The following is a 14,644-nucleotide window of genomic DNA, read 5'->3' as shown; positions in this document are numbered from 1 at the left end:
AACAGTGATTCTCACTGTGGACAGAAAGCTCTATTTCCCTGAGTCCTAGGGAGACTGCAAAGCTTATTTTCCCTGTGGCCTTCATGCTTCCCTTTGATTCTGCTCGCTCACACACACACTATCCCCCTTCTTCTATGAGTCAGCTCTATACACAAGGAAATGGAGTCATTCCTGATAAGCAGTCAGTATCCCAGGACAAAGAAAACAGACTGAAGCTAACGAGTTAAAAAGACATGCAGAAGTGGGGTGAGGGTGGGCAGGGTGAAATTATCTTAAAAAACAGCAAGAAAAAGAAAAGCACTTGTCTTTCATTTTAATATAGTGGTTAGAATATGAAAGACAGGACAGCCTGTAGAAATTAAGCAAGCCCAGGCAGTGCAACTGGGTTTCTGCAGACAGGCTCTCTCTGCTACAAAGCACCTGGTAGTATAGGTGGCAGGGAGCCTCGCTGACAAAGAACTGCAGCAAGTAGCCAGAAGCCCTGGAGGGAAGGCCTGGTCTGTCCCTTCTCCACAAGTAAGTCTCCTGTCCGGTCATATTCCTCTGGGCCCAACTACAGATCTACTTCTGCTAAGCTTAGGGACACATCCCCCCATAACCCCCCAACACGTACTTGATGCTGTCGGTGTGAGTTTTGTATTCCATAATGGTGTTGGGAGGTAGGTTAAGCACTCGCCGAAGTGTGTCCCGGATTCGGGCTGTGGTTGCTTGGTCACTGGCAGTCTTATTCCATATTGAAATAATGTCCTCCTACCAGAGGAACAGAAGGAATCATCAAAGCAAATCAGAGGCAGCGAGGAGAGCAAAGGCAACACAAGAAACCAGACTGGCCCATGAGTGGCTTACCTGAAAGCGGACAGACACCACAGCCCCACAGATCTCCTCCCCAACCATGAACTGTTCCCCCAGCATGGCCAAAATGAGATTCTCCCAGCAACGGGAGGCTAAGCCCTTCCGCAGCCGAATAATCCACTTGCCACCATTTTTATTTGCATCATCCTGTCAAAAGACAGAAAGCACTGAAGTTAAAATACGGTTTCACAGTTTTTTTTTTTTTTTTTTGTATGAAGGCAGTAAAAAGCCAATAATCTCTTAAACACTAAGAAGTTATATCATTTTCCAATTATTCAACTCTATAGAAAAACTGATGGTAGGACTACGGAGAGAAGAAATGGGGAAAAAAAGAAAAACATGGCTGGGATCCTTGGCATAAGCCATATATTAAAATGGCTTAACAGACCTTTTAAAAATAATCCCCTTTACTGGAAATACTTTAGGAATCAAAATGAAATGATGTCATATTTCAAGCATGGATCATCCCTTCACTTGCTAAAAGTACTGAGTGTCTGCTGGGCACGGTGGCTCACGTCTGTAGTACCAGCACTTTGGGAGGCCGAGGCGGGCGAATCACGAGGTCAGGAGATCTAGACTATCCAGGCTGACATGGTGAAATCACATCTCTACTAAAAATACAGAAACAAAATTAGCCAGGCGTGGTGGTGGGTGCCTGCAGTCCCAGGTACTCGGGAGGCTGAGGTGGGAGAATGGCGTAAACTTTGGAGGCAGAGCTTGCAGTGAGCTGAGATGGCACCACTGCACTCCAGCCTGGGCAATAGAGCAAGACTTAAAAAAAAAAAAAAAAAGTACTGAGTGTCACTACATACCAAGTACACAGACATGAAGCTCCAATCTAGTTTTTTTTTTTTTTTTTTTTTTGAGACGGAGTCTCCCTCTGTCATCCAGTCTGGAGTGCAGTGGCATGATATCGGCTCACTGCAACTTCTGCCTCTCGGGTTCAAGCGATTCTCTAGTCTCTGCCTTCTGAGTAGCTGGGACTACAGGCGCATGCCACCATACCCGGCTAACTGTTGTATTTTTAGTAGAGACAGGGTTTCACCATATTGGGCAGGGTGGTCTCGAACTCCTGACCTCGTGATCTGCCCGCCTCGGCCTCCCAAAGTGCTGGGATTACAGGAGTGAGCTACTGCGCCTGGCCGAAGCCCTAGTCGCTACTTAGATCCCGTCTAGTAGAAGAGACAGACACGGATATTAATTACAGCAATGCTACTGTAATTATAAGTGCTGCTGTTAACAGATATACACACTATGTTAAGGAAGAACACGACAGTTGGAAACAGTCAAGAAGGGGGTCTTTTTTTTTTTAAGATGGAGTCTTGCTGTGTCACCCAAGCTGGAATGCAGTGGTGCAATCTCAGCTCAGTGCAACCTCCACCTTCTGGGTTCAAGTGATTCTCCTGTTTCAGTCTCCCGAGTAGCTGGGATTACAGATGCCTGCCACCACACCTGGCTAATTTTTGTATTTTTAGTAGAGATGGGGTTTCACCATGTTGGCCAGGCTGGTCTCAAACTCCTGACCTCAGGTGATCTGTTCACCTTGACCTCCCAAAGTACTGGGATTACAGGCATGAGCCACCATGCCCTGCCAAGAAGTGGGCCTTAAGGGCAATAGGAACGAGTCAGGAAAAGCAGGTGAAGGGCACTGCGGGCGCTGGAAAGAACACGTCTGTGCACAGACTGACAGGAGGGTCCACCTGCAAGGAAGGGAAGATTTAGAGATGATGGGAGATGAGGCTTGAAAGGTAAATGAGGTGCAAGATCATGTGAGCAATGAGGAGCGTGTAAGTTGGGTGGCGTGGATGTGACCACATGTGTCTACTCAAAAAATGCCATGGTATCAGAATAGAAGATGCATTACACCAGGGCGCAGTTGAATACTGGCTCTGCAAACAGTTCTAGGTCTCCAGTTACTGCCTTTATGCTTATCTTCCTACCCACTTTAATCATATATGTACTATGTAAAAATATTACACACATACACAAACAAGTTCTATAGGGATAAAGGTAACTGAAAACAAAAATCCTTTAATGTTCTAATACCATTTTAGTCATAAAACAGTCTTTAAAAAACACCCAGCACCAACCCACACAGACAAAAAAATGGCATCAGTGCATTTCTCTAGAGGCTCAGGTTCCAAGGATATACTGGAGAGTGATGCAGTTTTGAGAGAAGACTTTAAAATACTTTTAACCTTGGCAGGCTAAGAGACAAAACAAAAAAACCCAAACTTGCTCAAAAAAGCAGTCAGAGACCATTAGTCCTTACCTCCCACATGGGTTTAATTCCTTCTTTGAAGAGATGGAAGTCACTGTGGCCTGTCAGGTCCCCGGGACGTACCATGTGGCTATAAAACCTCCAGAACTGCTCCACCTGCAGAGAGAAGACCCCAGAGGAAAAAAGATGTGTCTTGTATTTTTCTTTGAATGCATCCCGAAGTTGAGATTTAGTTAAGAACATAAGCACGGAAGACACTATACTACAGGCTGTCCTTTTCAGAGGACTCATTTTCATGTGTGACACTGTGAGGGAAGACATATTAGAAGAAAAGTGTATCATCTAGTTTCACGAAAGAAAAAATGTAACATTAGCAATACAAGAATAAAATCTTTGGTGAGAAATGCAAGCCTGAGCCAGGAGCTTTAGTTGGTGAAACCATGTTAATACGCACTCTCCCACTCAAGCTGCAGGGCAGTCATCACATGCAGTAAGAGGACCAGGTTTTTGCACAATGGAAACTCTTTAGCCTTGAGGTATATTAAGTGCCACACAGCCTCAGCCTGAATGCATTTTTTAGAACCAAATCACTTACTGATCAAAGATTGTTTAACTGGCAAATATAGCATTTGCTGAATGAAATACCTCTTAGACCTGTTTAGTTACTAAGCGTAAGTGATAGAATCAACCACTTGTACCACACATACTACTCTAAATCATGGTGCTGTTGCTAAAGTCCAGGCCCATCCAAAATCGTACAGGACTTAGCTTCTCATAGCTAGGGTTTAAGGCCTTCTTCTTAGCTAAAAAAATTATGTTTCTCCTTGCTGCTCCTTCACAATCCCATGAGAAAACTAGATTTATATTTTTCTATCAAGTATATGCTTATTTGTATTCATCACAGTAGTCCCATTTTTCTCATTAGTGTCACCTCCTCCCTTAAAAAAAAGAAAAAAAAAAAACACAAAAAACAGGGTCTGTGCAGCAGTACGATCATAGCTCATTACAGCTTCTAACTCATGGTGTCAAGGGATCCTCCTATCTCAGCCTCCCAAGTAGCTGGGACTACAGGCTCATTAGCGTCTTGATAGGACAGATTATTTCCTTATTCACAGAGGATACCTAGTAAGTACTGGCCAGTGAAGAGGCACACTTTAGGAGGAAAGAAAAAACATGGAACACTGATGAGAAATAGCTGGTATTTGCCAACTTGCTGAGCAGGCTCTAAATCAACATACAGCAAGATACCACAACTATGAAGCTGACAACGGGTACTGAGTAGACAAAGATTCAGGTCATACTTCTAGATTTCGGGAGCACCTAAGGAGAAATCAACCTTACACTGGGTGAAATGGCTGCCCCTTTAGTTCCTCTCTGGCACAAGAACATGTGATGCATCTTACATGTTAAAAAGAAGTCAGGAACTAATGCCATCTATAGGGCTTCAAGGCAGTGCTTCATATTCAGCAACTGCTAAGCTTAGCTGCATGTAGTGACTTGGAATAGTAAGTGGTCATTTGAATACAATCGGCAATAATCTAAACCTTTATCCACCCTAACATAGTTGAAGAGAACCAAGTACACCCACAAGTGGCTCATTGTGAATAAGGAACTGAAAGGGGCTTGGTGAGGAGAAAGTATGCCAACCATCTCCAGTTCCCCAGTCAACAATCACTTTAATAGTTTGGTCTCCTCCAATGTTACAACTACACTGCACAATCTTCTTTTTTTTTTTTTGTTTTTGTTTTGTTTTTTTTTTGAGACGGAGTTTCACTCTTTTTGCCCAGGCTGGAGTGTAACGGTGCAGCCTTGCCTCAGCTCACTGCAACCTCCACCTTCTGGGTTCAAGCATTTCTCCTGCCCCAGCCTCCCAAGTAGCTGGGACTACAGGCACATGCTACCACGCCTGGCTAATTTTTGTATTTTTAGTAGACGGGGTTTCACCATGTTGGCCAGGCTGGTCTCGAACTCCTGACCTCAGGTGATCCACCTGCCTTGGCTTCCCAAAGTGCTGGGATTACAGGCGTTAGCCACCATGCCTAGCCCCACTACACAATCTTATATGCAAAGTGGTGAAGTTAAACAGCTCGAGACCATCATTCATTCATTCATTCATTCATTCATCATTCGAGATGAGGTCTTGCTCTGTTACCCAGGCTGGAGTGCAGCAGTGTGATCACGGCTCACTGCAGCCTCGACCTCCCAGGCTCAAGCAATACTCCTGGCTTAGCCTCCTGAGTAGCTGGGACCACAAGTGGGCACCACCATGCCCAGCTATTTTTTCATTTTTATTTTTTGTAGAGATGAAGTCTAACCCTGTTGCCCAGGCTGGTCTTGAAGTCCTAGATTGATCCTCCCTCCTTGGTCTCCCAGAGTGCTGGACTACAGGCATTAGCTACTGTGCCTGGCCTGAGAAATATTACCAAACTTCAAAAGATTTGACAGTTCTAATTGAAACCAAAAAAATAAGTGTTCACAGACTCAGAATATGAGGTGCAGAAAGGACTTCAGAAATCATCTCAACAACTTGTTTTATAGTTGAGAAAAGTTTCAGGACTGAGTTGCTCTAGCCGAGAGTCAAGCATCAGAATAGGTGAGCTCTGATTACCAAGTCCAGTGTTCTTTCCATTTCAAGATGATGCCTTCCTAGTCCCCTTGACTTTAAGAACTTTTGAATGTTGTTAATGATTAGGCTAAGAATCACTGGGAAACACTGCTTTGAATTCGATAAAAGGATTAATAATGTAATTATTTATCTGTGATGAATTTAATATTGTGAGCCATTTCCTAATGACCTGAATTACATAATAGACTTTATTTCTATTTTTCAGGTCCAGACCTACAAAGTCAAAATGACAGACTTTAAATACTGTCACACATCCAGTGAGCACTGAAGAAGCCTTAATCTGAGATAGTCCTGATGATAAACCACTCCTTAACACATACGCTGAAAGAAAAGAAAAACTCTCCTTGTATAATTTCGGTAAATTCTTATATGCTTTTTTTTTTTCCACAAGAGGGAAATAAAAATGCAAGAAGTATGCATAATTACTCCAATTTTTTTTTTTTTTTTTTTTCAGATAAGATCCCACTATGTTGCCCAGGCTGATTTTGAATTCCTGGCTTCAAGCGATCCTCCCACCTTGGCCTCCCAAAGTACTGGGATTATAGGAATGAGCCACCAGGTCTGGCCAAGTTCTTTAAAATCGATCTTAAACCCACCCCTTCAATGGCAGTATTCCCCAAACTGGAATCAATTCCTTCTTTCCTCCAAACTCCAAGAGTACTCTACATGCCCTTCCCATAGTACCACTTATTGTCTACCCTGTATTAGAAATTCCTGGGCAGCCGGGCGCGGTGGCTCAAGCCTGTAATCCCAGCACTTTGGGAGGCCGAGACGGGCAGATCACGAGGTCAGGAGATCGAGACCATCCTGGCAAACACGGTGAAACCCCGTCTCTACTAAAAATACAAAAAACTAGCCGGGCGAGGTGGCGGCGCCTGTAGTCCCAGCTACTCGGGAGGCTGAGGCAGGCGAATGGCGTGAACCCGGGAGGCGGAGCTTGCAGTGAGCTGAGATCTGGCCACTGCACTCCAGCCTGGGTGACAGAGCGAGACTCCGTCTCAAAAAAAAAAAAAAAAAAAAAATTCCTGGGCACATCTTATTTCCCCAAGGACAGGATCTGTGCCTTCATTCCTTTTAGAAGCCTACTAGGGCCTTGAATTCATTCATATTTGGACCCGTACACAGCTAGTTATATTATTTCAAAAACCTCTTCTAAGTTAGCCGATTGTAAGATAGCACTGGCGAACTAAACAAGATCTTTGCTTTAGGCTGAAATTTTATCAGCTCAGCATAGTAATGATGTTGATTTCATATTAAGCAGATTATAATTGAGTTGTAAGAGTATTCTAGATACAAGTATTAGATATGAGTTGCAATATTTTCTCCCATTTTGTAGGCTATCTTTTCACTTTCTTGATAGTGTTCTTTGAAGCAGAAAAGTTTTGAATTTTGACGAAATCCTATAGAGATAGGGTCTTACTATGTTGCCCAGGCTTGGTCTCAAACTCCTGAGCTCAAGTGATCCTCCTGCCTTAGTCTCCCAAAGTACTAGGATTACAGGTGTGAGCCACCACGCCCAGCCAAGTATTTAATCTTTTGCTACTTATGCGTTTAGTGTGTTATTTAAGAAGGCTTTGCCTAACCTAAGTTCATTAAGATGTACTAATATTTTTCTTCTAAGAATTTTATAATTTTAGCTCTTACATTTAGGTCTATGATCCATTTTTAGTTACTTTTTGTACATGGTATCAGGAAGGAATGCAAGTTCATTCTTCTGCACCTGGAAATCCAGTTGCCTCAGCACTGTTTGTTGAAAAGACGATTCTTTCCCCAGTTATTGTCTTGGTACCTTACATTACCGGTTTATTGTAAACAAAGGATGCAGATGAAGAGATGTGTAGGGCAAGGTATGAGGGAAGGTATGGAGGAAGGTTCCGGGAGCTTCTATGTCCCCTCTAGGCACACCACCCTCCAGGTACCTCCATGTATTCAGCTATCCGGAAACTTCTGTACCTGAGCTTCAATTACACTGCCTCCCCCATTTAATCCAGGGAATTATGACTGACTTGAGAATTTAAAAAAAATTTTTAAGATAGGGTCTATCTCTGTTGCCCAGGCTAGAGTACAGGGGCACAGACATAGCTCACTGTAGTCTTAACCTCCTGGGTTCAAGTGATCCTCCTGCCTCAGCCTCCTGAGTAGTTGGGGCCACAGGTGCACACCAACATGGCCAGGATTTTTTTTTTTTTTTTAATGTTCCCCTTTTCTCCAAGTCAGCTAATTTTACATTTTTTTGTAGAGGCAGGGTCTCGCCACGTTACCTAGGCTGGTCTCAAACTCCTGGGCTCAAACAATCTTCCTACCTCAGCCTCCCAAAGTGGTGGAATTACAGGCATGAGCCACCGTGCCCCACTGTAACTTGAGACTTTAGATCAGATACTTAACCCAAGTTTTACTTTCCTCATTTGTAAAATATGGATAATATCACGACTTCATAAGGCTATCGAAATGATGGAAGGAAATGACACAAAGAAAGTATGTGTTATACGTCCTTCCTCCTTAGCAGTTTGTTGTAGTATTTCCTACTGGAGTATTCTTTTCCAGTTTCTGCATTTTAAATGGACTAATACTTTACCAATCTCAAGAAAATGACAAACCCCACATTTGACTCTGCCCAGAGATTGAACGTACAGCACACACTGGGTACATAATAACCTTTGTTCAACTAGAGTGGTGTTAGTTGCAGATGGATTCTTGGGGTACACAAACCAAGTCACCTGGGAGAGAGATGAGATGGTCTGGGCTCTCTGACAGTACCCATAAAAGCAATTATTAGAGATTTCATTTTCTTTCTGAACACAGGAAAAAGATATTTTATGTATAATCATTAACACAGCCAAAACCCTAATGGGAGCTTCTTAAATACAAAACTTTCAAAATTTTTCAGTTTACTGTTAAACTTCATGAGGATAGACAACATGTATTATAAACCTTTGTATTTATGACACTTTGAACTTAGTAAGGACTCCCTCAATATCTACTTAAACAAACAAAACAAAACAACCAAAAAAACAGGGCCAGGTACAGCGGGTCACTCCTGTAATCCAGCACTTTGGGAGGCCAAGGCGGGTAGATCACCTAAGGTCAGGAGTTCGAGACCAGCCTGGCCAACATGGTGGAATCCCGTCTCTACTAAAAATACAAAAATTAGCTGGGTGTAGTGGCACATGCCTGTAATCTCAGCTACTCAGGAGGCTGAGGCAGGCGAATTGCTTGAACCCAGGAAGTGGAGGTTGCAATGAGACGGGATTACACCACTGCACTCCAGCCTGGGCGACAGAGCAAGAGACTCTGTCTCAATTTAAAAAAAACAAAAAAAAAAACAAAAACCCAAACCTGTTCTTTTGTATTATGCCCTTCTGATCAACTCTACAATTCTCCTATATGTTGATACCTACATGCTAACCATGGATATCTAGCGAGAAACCTAAAAATGAACAAATCTGACTCCGGAGACTCAGGTCAGTCAATTAAGAAAACCAGAACCTTAAATAGATTACTAGGAAGGTAAATAAACATCATATCAATACAGGCATGAATGAACTATCAAGGCACACTCCATTAAATCACCAAGAACTCACAGAGGCAAAGGTGCCAATCTGTTTGATATTCTGTTCATAGCTCTGTGAGCTGGTGGGACGGCCGGGGGTTCTCCTGGAGTACCAAAAAGTGTAGTTGTACTGCAGGGGATGCTCTGCTGGTCCAGGAACAACAGCCTGGGAAATAAAGAATGTGTGTTAGTCCTGGGCATTTGTTATATGGTCTGAGACTGAGAGAACATTTTACAGTGTCAATCTTTACCGCCTCCACAATTAAAAAAGGATATACAACTCAACTACCTGCAATGTGCCCAAGATTCTGCTTACACAGTACATTTCCTCAGTAGTTAACTGATTCCAAATTCTTGTAACACTTTACCTGTGTTCTTATGGCCTTTGTAACTTTCTGCCTCATATAATAATAGGTATTCATGTTTGTATCTTATCTCAGCCTATGCCCAGTCCAAGCACTGCTTTCTCTATGAGATTCATCACTGTCAAGTTACTTAACCTGTTTGTGCCTCATCTTCTTACCTGCAAAATGAGGAAAATAATAACAACTATCTCACAATACTGCCGAGAGGATCAAATGAATTAGTGGATATACAATGCTGAGCAACTGGCAGAGAGTACGTGCACAACAGATGTCAGTATTGTTATTATTGGTACTATTAAATGTAAGCCCCTTCCACAGTCTCATTCCCCTTTGTGTCCTCTTAGCATCTAGCATAAAGTGGCTTGCCCTTGGAGGGCTACTCAATATTGCAGAATAAATGAATTAGTGATTGCTTTGATATTTCTTCTTTTGTTCGGTTTTTTTGTTTTTTTGAAACGGAGTCTGTTGCCAGGCTGGAGTGCAGTGGTGTGATCTTGGCTCACTGTAGCCTCCACCTCCCGGGTTCAAGTGATTCTCCTGCCTCAGCCTCCCCAGTAGCTGGGACTACAGGCATACGCCACAGCACCCAGCTAATTTTTGTATTTTTAGTAGAGATGGGATTTCACCATGTTGGCCAGGATGGTCTCAATCTCTTGACCTAGGGATCCGCCCACCTTGGCCTTCCAAAGTGCTGGAATTACAGGCATGAGCCACTGCACCCAGCCTGCTTTGATATTTCAAGGAAAAAATTGATCTCTCTCTCTCTCTCATTCCCTAAGTTCTCCCTTTTCCAAGTCACTTTCACCTTAGACTATTGCTGACTAAACTGTCTAAAATTTAAAAGGGTGTGTAGCATTTGAAACACTTAGCAGTGGCCTATGAAGCAGCTAATAGCCTTGTTAAGCTTCAGGGCTAATCTCCTCCATCTCAGGCTAGGAGAATGCTGAAAGCAAGGCAGCATCTCAAGATTTTGCGGCAAGAGAAAAGTTGTAGGTCCCAAAATGAACATCAATGATTGCACAATGTTTTTCTGAGAACAAAGTCAGATATTTCAACACAGGATGCCATCAAGTTAATCTGGTATCTTCCAGATAAACAGATTCCACAAGACAATAAAGTCTCAAGTTCAAAGGCAACTACAACTGTGCAGCGCAAAACTCACCTTTCTCTTGCTACTGCTCTGATTCTTGTCTCGTTCCGTTTTTTCCTTCTCACCATCTTTCTGTGTGCTGTTTTCTTCATTCTGATCATGGTCCCCACTGTCATCATCTTTCAAACTGAATGGAAAGGCAACATAATACAATTCTGTGATGAAGTCAATTCCTGCTTACCTAACAAAGCCACCAGGTCATATGAACTATATGTAACCAACCCAAAGTCACTCAAATTCAGGCCCTGAGATGTGAGAAAGGCAAAATAATACAGACAGGCAAATTAGGAGGATTAAACAAAAACGAAATGCCCATCAGCTAACTTGTGAACTCCAGAAAGCACTGTCTTTCAGTTTTCTAAAAAGGCACACAAAGAACCAGTTAAAGGGACTGTTTAAGGTATACAGTTTAAGGGATTGTTTTCCCTGCCAAAAATGAAGTAAAAAATGAGAAGAGTCTCTAATGCTTTGGCATTTCCAACGAAGGTTAAAAACGTACTATCTGCTTTGCCACTTCTCCTTACCACCTCTTCTACACCTCCCCACTGTCACTACTTTAGTTTAGGCCCTCTTATCCTGACATCTCAATGATATAATAAATTCTTCAGTGGTCTTCCTGACATAAATCTCTCACTCTCTATCCACCCTTTCACCAGCATTATCTTTTTAAGTGCAAATCTGACATTTAACTTCCATGTTTAAACTTTCAACGGTCCCTCGCTTTTTGATGCCTACCCTCTAAGATAAAGTACAGCAAAACTTAAGATCCTCTAGAATCTGACTCCTGCCAGCCAGGATCCTCCACCTCTAGCAATCTATATTCCTGTATCGGTGCCATTTGCAAACACCATCCCTTCAGTCTGCCACACCATTCCTCCCATGTCTGTTTTTCCTACTAGAGAGAGAGTTCCCTTAGAGCAGTGTCTTATTTCATCTTGGTATCTCCTGGACCCACGGCAAGATGTTGCCTTAACATGCAGCACTAGAAGATGCTGCATAAATGGTAAACCAAAAGGAAAAATAAATGACTGAAAGAATAAATGTGTTCTTGCTTCATAAACACAGAGTCAAACGTACTTTAGGGATTACTCTCCCTTTCATGAGCAGCGAAACTACCCCAAGGTTTTCAGGTACACCTAAAAATCACTGGATCCAGACAAAAAGATAAATGGAAGGTGAGTTTGCAAAGACAATAAGAAAACCATTTATTCTAGGGTTGGACCATTAACTCATCACAGATCTCTCCAATCATCTTTCTCGCCCCAATAACTATATATGTGGTCAAATGAAATTAGGCAGTTCTCAAGAATGGTACAAGAAATGCTCCAATTATAATTCAGATACTATCCTATGCAGATACATAAACATGTTGCAGGGTACTTTGTGGTCTGTTTTTTTTTTTTTGCCCATGAATCCCCAGTGCCTGATACATTAAAAGCACCCAATAAATATTAGAATGAATGCACTAGTCACATGTTGGGGTCCCTGCTCTGCCCATTTTACAGCCCTAGCTATAGGATATACTCAGGAGGTTATATGTGCCATGAACCTTCCCATCCCTACCCTGGTCAAGACACAACTAGGAAGGGCACCCGACCAAAGGGCAGTCCAGCCTGGGCAATAATCTATGCCCCAGGGCCTTGCTCAAATATATAAGCAGATTCCTCCCCTCAGCATTCACCTAGGAGGTGAAAGATCATAGACTCAGGAGTTGGGGCAGCCATATGAGCCCCATGCAAGAAAAACCCTGAAAGAATTAAGACAATGAGCAAAAGCAGAGAAAGCCAGTAGGAGATAAGAGAACAGAGCAGATGAGCAGAGAAAATGCAGGGGACTTTCATTTTGTTGCTGGTGCTACCATCTCTCTGGCTTTTATTCAGCCTCCCTGGACTTCCAGGAGACCATCATCTGTGCTTATGATACTCCCTTCCCCTTTATTAAACATTTGGTTTCCTTTTCAAAAGGAGCCTGTCTAGCACACAAGATCTATGGATTAAAAATTACCAACATCTACCAAGCATCTATGGTGTGTATGAGCTACCAGAGTGCTTGTCCCCAAGGACCTAGCTGAGGAGAAAAGGTACACAGATATATCCACGCCTCAGCATGATGCAAAGGCCCCTGCTCTGCTCACATGTCCTAATATCATCTCCTTCCTGGTCCCAACAAACTCTTTTCACTCCAGTTGTATCATCCTAATTTTGATGCCCCAATTTTATCCTTCTGCTGTGCTCATCATGTGGTCTCTCCTCAAGAAGTCCTTCTTTGCCTAGTTAACTTGTCCTACAAGACTCAGATCGAGGGCCACTTTCTCTCGGAAACATTTCCTAACCTCTCCCAACCTAGGCTAAGTTGGGCTCTCCTCTTCTGAACTTCCCCATATAAATGTCTGCACTTGTTCCAGCTATACTCTCATGGCCAGTTCTGTCTCCTGATCAAGAACATCTCAAGGGTTCTTCTGCTTAGGCCCAGGACAGCTCTCAACTCTCTTCTTTAGGGCATACCCCTGGGATGCAAACCCTATTCCTCTCTTCTTAGCTTCCAACTCCCACTATAGCCTCTGGGGTCCCTTGCATTTAGATCTTGGTTGAAGAGGGGTATAATCATCCCAGCATCTTGTTTTTGCTAGTCCCAAGAAAAGCATATACCTTCCTTTCTTTTTAGCGGTTTTGCTGCTGATCACTACCAGGAAACAGAGAAAAAACTAACAAAAATAATTGTCAGAGAAGAAACAATGTTTCTGTGATCCCTGGACCACTTCGGATTCCTTTCTAAGATAGTAAATGGGAACCCTAATGGATCTACATCTAGTGCTTTTATTACCTGAGGGTGGAACTAACCAACCACTCTGCCCTCTAAGCCTACATTTAAGGCAAATCTTATAAAGCTACTCTTCCCAGCTTCAAGCTGGATTTGAGTCAAGATACCACTCAGCCTGAAAAATCAGTGCTCTGTAAACTCAGGCAGTCAGGTAGCAACTCTGAGGCTGTCCAGACTGAGAGGAACTTTAGTTAGCTTGCTAAGCTTCTGCCCAGGTAGTTCCTCACCCTCTGAACTTGACCAATTCCTTGTGGGCAGGGCCTTGGTTCAATTCATCTTTATACCCCCACCATCAGACAGTGGCATAAAACAAATTTCCGTTTAACGAATGGGTCTATAGAATCAAAGCAATGAGTGCCAAATAAGTGGTTTAGACAATAGTTAGGAATGGGCCCAAAGTTAACGATATAGAATAAAAAGCAAATGATGTAAAATATGGACAAAATCAAGTACAGTTGTCTAGATCTGAAAACCATGTTTAACTATGTCAGGACTGCAGTTTTTGTGAAAGCATTTTAGGGTTTTACATATCAATAGGATCAATGGCAATGCGATCTAAGGACTTGATAGGTCTACCCCCTCTCCACAAAAGCAATTATAATCAAAAGTTTCATTCAGAGAAGTTGAGTCCATATAGTAACGGAGATTAGAGCTAATCTTTAATATGAGCCCATTAGATTATATACTACTGTACTCAGCTCCAGCCACTGGACTTCTGGAAGAATTCTGGCAAACTGGAACATGTCCCTAAGAGCAATGTGGTAAAGAGTGCAGATCAGTAAAGAGAACGATGTGGTAAAGACTCCAAATATGCAGCAACGGCCTAAACACTGCAGAATTTCTGAATGAAAAACAACATAAAAAAATAAAACTAGGGGCAGGAGTGCTGTTTTCAATTGCTAATTTCAAATGAAAGAAAGCTTGTTTTTCTTTCTTTTTCCTGCAATTCTAGAGAGTAGATGTTAAAAGATTCTGGCTCAATATAATAGTTAATAATTCAAAGTGATTAAAATGATCCAGGTTCCTCAATCATAGAAGAGCTAAGATAAAAAAGCGGACA

General features: G+C 42.5%; 1 protein-coding gene across 7 annotated transcripts in view; it reads right to left on the bottom strand.

Annotated features, from left to right (window-relative positions):
* Positions 1 to 14,644, bottom strand: part of EIF4E2 (eukaryotic translation initiation factor 4E family member 2) — a 35,457-nt gene that overhangs the window by 18,210 nt on the left and 2,603 nt on the right. For 4 of the 7 annotated variants that reach the window (XM_023188572.2, XM_023188573.2, XM_023188570.2 and 1 more), the window contains exons 2-6: positions 10,777 to 10,891; positions 9,281 to 9,415; positions 3,125 to 3,229; positions 847 to 999; positions 614 to 750 (exon numbers count right to left, since the gene is read on the bottom strand). In XM_023188572.2, the coding sequence (XP_023044340.1) occupies positions 614 to 750; positions 847 to 999; positions 3,125 to 3,229; positions 9,281 to 9,415; positions 10,777 to 10,891 (645 nt within the window). The remainder of the gene's footprint in view (positions 1 to 613; positions 751 to 846; positions 1,000 to 3,124; positions 3,230 to 9,280; positions 9,416 to 10,776; positions 10,892 to 14,644) is intronic. The other 3 variants (XM_023188575.2, XM_026447349.2, XM_023188574.3) reach the window with 1 other exon arrangement.

The sequence above is a fragment of the Piliocolobus tephrosceles genome, chromosome 11 (assembly GCF_002776525.5).
Source record: "Piliocolobus tephrosceles isolate RC106 chromosome 11, ASM277652v3, whole genome shotgun sequence".
Lineage (NCBI taxonomy): Eukaryota > Metazoa > Chordata > Mammalia > Primates > Cercopithecidae > Piliocolobus > Piliocolobus tephrosceles.
Note: the sequence above shows the minus strand (reverse complement) of the source record. Positions and strands in the feature narration are given on the sequence as shown.